Below are 8,949 nucleotides of genomic sequence, written 5' to 3'. Positions count from 1 at the left end.
GTGGAGGACAGCAGTGAAACAGCTGTTGACTATCCTTAGGTCACTGGTTCAACTCTGGCTTGAATGAAGAGATTTTTTTGGGAAGTATTATAATAGAGAACAGGAGACACGTCTTTACACAAAGGGTGGTGAGTGTGGGTCAATCTACCCAGCCATGATGTTGAAGCCAGTACCCTGGCTTCTTTTAAGAAACGTCTGGAGGAGCTCCATGGATCAATTCACTGCCAAAGGGCTAAATTAGCTGAATGACCTCCTCTCGTCTGTAACACGCTCGTTGCTCGGGTTTGTTTTTATATTAACTTTGTTTCTCTGACCGAGAGAAGAAAAAAAAATTGGAAACCTAACCTCATGTCGGATTTAGAAATAATCAAAATAATTTACGATACACATAGCTAAGCAGTGTTTTGATGTGTGATACACATTAGACTTTGTACTCCACATTTCCAATTTTTCAAGCTTTGAAACGTTACCAGTATCGAGGTATATATTTATCGCTAGGAAGGCAAAATATCGAAATTGCGGCGTCTAATTTGAACTTGCGACTTGTACTGTACGACATCACCCATCACAACACATATCTTTTCGGATTGCAACAACAAAACGTCCCCTTCTATACACGAAGTATCCCCGCAGCCAGCGCACAGGAAATACCTGGTGCACAGCTGTCTGCGGCTCGTGACCTGCGGGTGAGCGCGATCACATGACCGCCCCGGTGCTCCACGGGAATGAAATCGATCAGCAGGCAGCTGGAGAATCCAACATGGCTGCTCTCGGCTGTCAGTAGGGGAGTTGTTTTCAACTCTGGGGCTAGTGGTTAACTTTGAAAGAACAACAAAAGACAAATCTTTCCGCGGCTTGGATTTTTGTTCCGGACGTAGCGACCGAGAGCGCAGTGTCCGCCATGGCCCAGTGTCTCCAGTCCGTGCAGGAGTTTATTCAGGACTCGTTCGTGCCCATGGTGGCCGTCTTGTGCAGCGAAGATGCGGAGAAAGTGACTCGGAAAAACAACCTGAATTTCTCAGAGCTGGTGAGGCCTTTCTGTCGGCTCACCTCGGAAGGTTTGTGTTTTTTTTTTGTTTTAACTTCCATGCAATGTGGGTAGTTTCGTTTCGTGGGGATGTCTGTGTGTACTGCGATACCCTTGTTCTGTCGGCGCTTGACAAATGACAGGCAGGGCTGGTTATAATTCAATATTTAAAGGGGAGATAATTCGGTGCACCAGGGCCTTCTCGGGTTTTAAGTTCCGTCTCCTTGAGGCGGTTCATTAATATCTCAGTAGTTTGGCATTATTGTCGAAGAGTCAAAATGGAGGTACACTTAGTTTTATGTGGCGTTTTCTCTCCGTGGAGCAGGCCGAAAGAGATGTTCGGTGAGGGATACACTTTCATTACACAGATCCGCATAGCGTCTTCCCTAATGTTAAGGGTTAAGGCGCTGTGTTTGGGGGAAATGTACTGTGGGTCACCACGCCTGACTGGATATAGAATCAGTAACCTACATTTTACGCGGCGCAGCCGAGTGTATTTTTGCGTGACGGCTGTGAGTGAAGCCGTGTCCCGCGAATGCCGCACACCTTTGCGTGTTTCCCGAAAGTTAGCGGATGCCGCCTGAGGGAAAGGATCGGTCCCACTGACCCCTTCAGATGACAGCAGCGAGTAGAAGTGGTTAATAAACTGCTGTTGCTCTGGGCAGGTAATATCAGCGGAGCCGTAGATGGTGACTGAAGAAGTTCAGTTCTCACGGCTCTGCGGGCTGTCCGGGGAGAGCAGTCCTGTTCACGTCTAGAGAAGCGGTGCTGAGGCGTGGTGTTCGTGTTGGACTCTTCATTTCGACAAGAACGGTCATTCATAACAAGACTGAGAAAGCATCACGTTGCCAGCATCCAATGTATATGTGCTTTATGCCACATTATGTGCACTGTAAAATTTGCTTTAGTGTTTCCTTCTTTTAAGTCGTGCATCGGCTACATATCTCTTACATTACACAGGCCGGGAAATGTAAGCTTTACCATGTTTTTTGCATCATCGGACTTTTTCACGACAGTGTTTTCTGTATTAAAAATCACTAAAATAGGTTTGGAACTTTCTGAATAAATCATTTAATTATTTCGTGTTAAAAATCACGCCAACTACTGTAAAACCCCCTTTCTAGGATGGGAATGATCAGGACCACTATACGTGTGTTCTCCTACACTGTTTATATATTGTATATATCCGATATATGAACACAGGTGTCTGGAAACTCTTCCCTGTCATCGGATTATACAGTTGAAAATGAAATCTGTTATTTATTTATTTTTTAATTTGGAATCGCCAATTCTTTAATTCTTTGCTATCCTGACCTGATTTGGGCCGGCCAGTTGCATGTGACTTACAGCTCAGCTCGGCTGCAAACACCGTGACCTCACCCAGCAGAATGAGGAAGCGCAGGCAGACTCCTCTCGCCTGCCCACAGGGCCGCAGGGGTTCAGCGACGGCAGCCCTGTATGGCTGGAGTGCCAGGGAGGCTGCAAGTGGGCGGGGCCGCTCCGCCGGTTTGTACCCCATTGCTGGCTGAGCCACCGGCCCCCGTCATGCACAGCCCCTCTGCATCTAAGTATGGACCCCCTTAGAACTCATGACAGGCGGTAAATGGTTAAACGGTATAATCTTTAGAAAGGAACAAGTAATAGGTTTATTCCATGCTGAAAAAAAGAAGAAAGAGAACACAACGTTTCGGCCGTGGAGCCTTCTTCAGGTGTGACACCTGACACCTGAAGAAGGCTCCACGGCCGAAACGTTGTGTTCTCTTTCTTCTTTTTTTCAGCGTGGAATAAACCTATTACTTGTTCCTTTGCAGCCTACGCATGCTGACGCAGCTACCCACCTAATCTTTAGAAAGATGCACTTATAAGTCTTATGCACTTGTTGTGATTCACTGGTTTATACCACTAATATTGAATGTCCTTCCATCCGTCTGCTAACTGTTTTATATCTAGTACAGGGTCGTGGGGGGACCGGAGCCTATCCCCTCAAGCAACGGGTGCAAGGTGGGGTACACCGTGGACAGGACGTCAGTCCGTTGCTGGGCACACAGCAACAGACACTCGCAGCAGGGCAGCATTTTCCCCAGAAGCCAGTTAATCTGCTGTTATGTCTTTCGGCTGTGGGAGGGAAACTGGAGCACCTGGAGGAAACCCACACAAACACGGGGAGAACTTACAAATTCCAGGCAGATAGTAGCACCGGGGCCCTGTCTCTGCAAGGCAGCAATACGAGCCGCTGCGGCCGTTGGGTGCTGCCCAATACTGAACAATCCTCACCGTCTCAGATGCTTTCTAAATTGTCATCTACTTGAGAAAGTTTTTGTTGAATCTGGCTAAGGCCAGGGTTTGTTCTGGGGTTGAGTTCATAAAATGTCATGTAAATTTGAGTAACGTATTTAGTTGCCAAGAGCTTCATGGGGAAAATAAAAGAGCAAAAGAGAAAGTCTTGGCATTTTTTAAAATTAGCCGTAGGTCATCAACACAAGACCTAAAGTCTTAGTCTGTCACTGACATGGTGCTCTTAGTAGAGAGCAGTTTGAGGCAGCAGTTAAACTAGCTAAAACAGAGAATTTATTCCAGGTTGCACCCAGAGGAGAGTTGGAGCTTTAAGCCTTCATTGACTTATGGCTCAGTGCTTTCTAGGTACATACCGCCCAGTTCTCCTATGAATACGGGGGAGAACAATGGTCCACAGTATTTGCATCAAGTTCCTCCACTGGTCACAGTCCGCTAGTGACATAACCCAGGATCACAGAGCTCAGCCTGCACTAGTGTGAGCATCTTTTTTCCAATTGAGCCTCTTGAGAGGCCCCAGGAATTTACCTTTTAAAGGTTCACCATAAGCAATGCACCCCACCACCATATTGTTTTTTTGGATTTGATTCTGTTGTATGTGGAGGCATCACAGTGCAGTGCTGCCTCATGGCACTAGGGTCCCGTGTTCCTGATCTGGGGTACTGTCAACGTAGAGTTTTCCTCCAGTTGCTCTGGTTATCTCCACTAGCCCAAAGACGTGCTTGTAGGTTAATTGGCTTTTGGGTAAATTGCCCCTGGTGTGCGTGCATGTGTGTGTTTGTTTGTCTCTGTCTGCCCTGGAATGGACAGGGGTTTATCCCCATTTGCTGTTGGGATTGGTTCCTCCTCCACTGTGACCCTGAATCAGATGAAACAGTTAGAAAATAGTTGGATATATTGAACGTGCTGTAGTCTTTATCTCTGTGTTCTTTCTGCTTGTGTTGTCATAGATTTTCTTGGAAAAAAAAACATGTTCACACTAAATGAGGAGACCTGCTAACAAAAGTGTTAGTGGCAAAGTGGACTGTTACATGGTTATTTACTTCCTTTCTTGCTTGTAATCAGTACTAGGACATGTAGTGCCACATTTTCCATTAGCAGTTGTTGCCCAATAGCTTGGTAACCTGATTCCATGGAAACCAAGCTGGACCATCGTTGATATATCCCATTACAATACCGAATGGCAAACCAGATGATAGGAACATCTGGATATGTTGGTAAAATCACGCTGACGTGAAAGGAATTAGGATGAAACATTGTCTTATGAAAGGCTAACCGTCTCAAAAGAAAATACAGCATCATAAATCCTTTGTTTAAATGTTACTGCAAAGATATTACAATAAAACCTGGGATGCTAAAGCTTATTAGCAATCACAACTGCACCCTTAAGGCATTCTCTTCCACAACATTATTAGCAATGTGTTGTCTTGTGTTAGCCCATTTCCTTTCAGCAGCGGTGACTCAGGATACAAAGTGTTTCTGTTCTTTTTTTCATGTAGTCAGGTTGCCCACAAGCACCTCTGACTTAGATTTTTCTTCACCCAATGAAATTTGTAGGGCCAGATATTGTTAAGTCAAATACACTTTCTCCGATCAGAAGAGAGCTGTCTGTACTGAGAGTGCTTCAGCACTTTATTGGTGGGAATGCTTGGCATCTACAGAATGAGAGGGAAACGGCTAAATCCTAGTATGTAAAAAAGTATTCTTCTACCTCTGAAGTAGATGTCTACTTTACAAAAAGCATTAAACTCTCAAACTATGCTGTAGGTGAAAATGATCACACGGTCGTAGGTTTTGACATTTTGGCTAAATTCATGTAGCATTTGAGGTAGCAACTGGGATTTTATTATGTGATTCGAGATGCATGTTAAGTATTACGACTTTAGATTATCTCCTGCACGCATTTGTCCCGTGTTCTGTGGGTTTCAGGTTCCCTGCTAATAACATCATAGTACATTATGTGAAGGAAGCATCTGATAGTAGGTGGCACAGTGGCACAGTGGTGAGCGTTTCTGCCTCGTAGTGTCGGGGCCTTGAGTTCCATCCCTGGGGTGCTGTCTGTGTGGAGTTTGTATGTTCTCAACGTGGGTTTCCTCCAGGTGCCCCAGTTTCCTCCCACATTCCACAAACATACTTGGCTTCTGGGGAAATTGGCCCTTGTGTGAGTGTGTGCCCTGCGACAGACTGGTCTACCCATGGTGTACCCCGCCTTGTGCTTGTTGGTTCCAGCTCCCCTGCGACCTTGAATTTGATAGAGCTGTTGGAAAATGGCTGGATGGATCTGACAGCCAGTCTGTTAGTAATCAGCTATATGATTGAATTATTTTAGAAATGGGCGGGGCATATTACGACACATTGTTGCAAAATAACATAAGTGGCTTGCATCTTATATTATTGTTGTTTGGATTTATGTTGGTGTTGCTCACCATTCGGTCTGGCTATATTTTACTGAAGTAAAAGCAAGTTTTGTGTGGGAGCCTGATGATTAGCAGTAGTAATCAAAACGAAGTTTTCAAATCTTTATTTGTGAATTGAAAAGAAATTATTCATGTAAGCAAACCCAATAATTTATGTTTACTCTTCCTACTTAATGACAGGAGATCCCCATTGCTTGTCAATAATGCTGTTTGAGCTCAGGTGAGAATGCTGTGTAGAGAAATTTAAAAACATATTACACAAACATCTCAGACCAGTACTGGTTAAGGCTGCCTAATTATATCAGAGTGCCTTATCAATGTTATACTTTATCGAACTAGCTTAGACTAACTTTATCGGATAGCTTAGACTTTGTTTTGTTTGCTGGCAACACAGACCTTCTCATGTACAGTCGAAGTCTATCTTTATGACTAGAAGTCAGCTCAGGCTTAAAGCTTACGTGTAGTATTTCAATATTCATCCCTCTATATGCGTGTTCAAGTTGAGAGTTTTTCTAGGAAGTTTTTTTTTAGGGTTAATTTGTATGCTTTTTATTTGGTTTCTGGTTCAAGTTATCACCGGAGGTTTTAAGGGAGTCTGCCACATAAAAAAAAACTGACCCTTACCTATTGGTTGCTGTCCCTTAGCTTTCTGTTGGCATGCTTTCTGATTGGACCTTTATGCTGCTTCTAAGTTGGTATCTTCAAACAGATATTGGCAGGATGCTGTCAATGTCAGCTTTTGAGTGGACTTTTCATGATTTGAAAGTTGAAAGGTATGGCCCATTCTTTCAGTGTTTCAAAGCCTTCTGACACTTTTGTGAAATATTCTCTTGCAGATCATGGTTCTATTTTGGTTTATGTCCTGTGAACTCTGTATATGCTGGTGGAATAAGAGGGGCAGATTTTCCCTTTTTCCCCCCACACTGTCCTGTTTTCTCCCAGAGCAAGCACTGCACCTTAATACAGAGATGAAAAAATTTATTGTTAAAATCACCTGTTTTTGAAGCTTTTCTCTGACAGAAGTCCACATACTTCAAAGCAGTTTGTATTTTAGCCTATATAAATAGACAACAAAGGAACAAGTAATAGGTTTATTCCATGCTGAAAAAAAGAAGAAAGAGAACACAACGTTTCGGTCGTGGAGCCTTCTTCAGGTGTGAGAGAGACAGGGCAGTATGTAAAGTAGCGGGAGAACAAAGGTTGGGAGGGAGGAGGAATGAAGGCTCCACGGCCAAAACGTTGTGTTCTCTTTCTTCTTTTTTTCAGTATGGAATAAACCTATTACTTGTTCCTTTGCAGCCTACGCATGGTGACGCAGCTACCCACCTGAACTATATAAATAGACAGTATGTTTAAACATGTTTTTAAATTCATTTTAATGAAACTCTTTGATGTCAGCCCACTCTTGAATATAGAATATAGTTGGAGCTTGGTTACATCTAAATGTTGAGTGTATAAGAAAAACAAAGAGGTATCATTGAATTTCGAAGTGAAGCTCAGGTACAACTGAGACCCTGCTTGGATCTGGTCTAAAATATTCTTCACCAGGTGGAAAAGAACGTGTTCCAGAGAAATATCTGGAATTGATTAACTGTTCAGACCTGGCAGAATGATTTAGTAGTGGCTGGACCGTGGAAAGATTAAAAAGGAGAGGAAGCTAATTGATTGGAGGGTCTTATTCAGCCCCAGCCGTTTCCTGAAAGCAGCCAGGATATCCTCGATACAATCTTGCAGGGCTTGCTGAGGTAGTTTATTCCAGACTCCCACAGCAAAGCAGACTGTCAGTGAATATAGGTCATGGTGCATATATTGTATGGAGAAAAAGCACAGCAGACTCAAATGCAGCTGTCCCAAACGTTTGAAATAAAAAGAAGATTCACCTGAAATATTTATGCACTGCTGTCCGTTGTGATAATAGAATCTGAATACACTTCTGATTGAAATGATGCTTAACCTTCATAGACCTGTTGGTTTGGTATTGCTTTTTACAGGAACAACTGACATGCAGCGGAACTGGAATTCAGAGTTACTTGTTCAGTCTGTTTCACTGTATACGTTAGACTTCTTGTGTGGCCTTTAAAACTGCTTTACTGTCCTGTTATGAACTTCAATAGCTTATGAAGAAGGATCATGGCATGCAAAATGCATACTTCATAAAGACAGACTGTTGGTGTTAGAATACAGCTCTAAATCTGTTAAAATCTACAAGTGGCAATTCAGGATCCACAATTGGAATAGGCTTAATTGAAGAATTCTTTTTTATAGTTTCAACAGAATTCTTTTCCTTTTTATTTGCAGGTCATATGAGAGATCCCAGCAACCAGATCCACGTAATCAAAAATCTGAAGATTAGCATATCGAACATTGTGACACAGCCTCCTCAGCCGATGGCTATCCAGAACATGCTAAGTGAAGTTGTGTCAGTGAGTCAGCCTGCAGAAGGATTAGTAGCTAATGTGATTACAGCAGGAGATTATGATCTCAATATAAGTGGTAAGTTGCAGGACACTTAAAGCTCTGTGAAATTATTTTGAAATGTATACTTTTGTCACATTCACTCGATGGAACAATTTTAATGTTTTTTGCTAGACTAGTCACTTTAAATCTGACTACTACTAAATTTTACTAGCTTGAAAGTTACTACCAGCTTCTACTCCAGGGCAAAAATGCCTTGAAAATCAAACGGTTCACCTTCATAACAAATAACACGATCACTCGTGAATTTTTGGAATTCTTTTACTTCTGCTTTTTGTTTTCTAATGAGGGAACATATGGTGTAAGGGGGGGCAAATATTGGACTTAACAGACTGCTTTAAATGCTCAGTTATTGCAGAAATACATTTGAGAGCATTTAAGAATATAGCACAAATAGTTTAATATTGTACATGAGACGAAAAGCTAACTGTGAGTAGTGCAAAAGTTCTGACCGGATTTTGTTTCACCCATAAAGTGACAGAGAGGAAGGCACCCAATTATATATATATATTATATACAATTTTTTTTTTATTTGTGATTTTGATCTTTTTCAGATTTTTGGTTCTATGGGTTTTTGAATGTGGATGTGAGACTTTAACATTGATGTTAGTTGGCTATGGGGGTTTAGTGTTCAGCTATGTGTAGTTTTACAATTCCAGCAGATTACAGTAACATTCCTGTTTGAGATACATTCTCAGTATTTATAGTATTGGTCATTAGTTAATAACTCTTATGTTT

The 8,949-nt window shown here is 42.4% G+C and overlaps 1 protein-coding gene across 6 annotated transcripts in view; it reads left to right on the top strand.

The window, feature by feature from the left end:
* Positions 1-719: 719 nt before the first annotated feature.
* Positions 720-8,949, top strand: part of trappc8 (trafficking protein particle complex subunit 8) — a 70,158-nt gene continuing 61,928 nt past the window's right edge. For all 6 annotated transcript variants that reach the window (XM_088644270.1, XM_088644269.1, XM_088644268.1 and 3 more), the window contains exons 1-2: positions 720-1,058; positions 8,035-8,229. In XM_088644270.1, coding sequence (XP_088500396.1) covers positions 902-1,058; positions 8,035-8,229 — 352 coding nt within the window. In that variant the 5' untranslated portion in view covers positions 720-901. The remainder of the gene's footprint in view (positions 1,059-8,034; positions 8,230-8,949) is intronic.

Source organism: Lepisosteus platostomus, chromosome 8 (genome assembly GCF_059453375.1).
Source record: "Lepisosteus platostomus isolate fLepPlt1 chromosome 8, fLepPlt1.hap1, whole genome shotgun sequence".
Lineage (NCBI taxonomy): Eukaryota > Metazoa > Chordata > Actinopteri > Semionotiformes > Lepisosteidae > Lepisosteus > Lepisosteus platostomus.
Note: the sequence above shows the minus strand (reverse complement) of the source record. Positions and strands in the feature narration are given on the sequence as shown.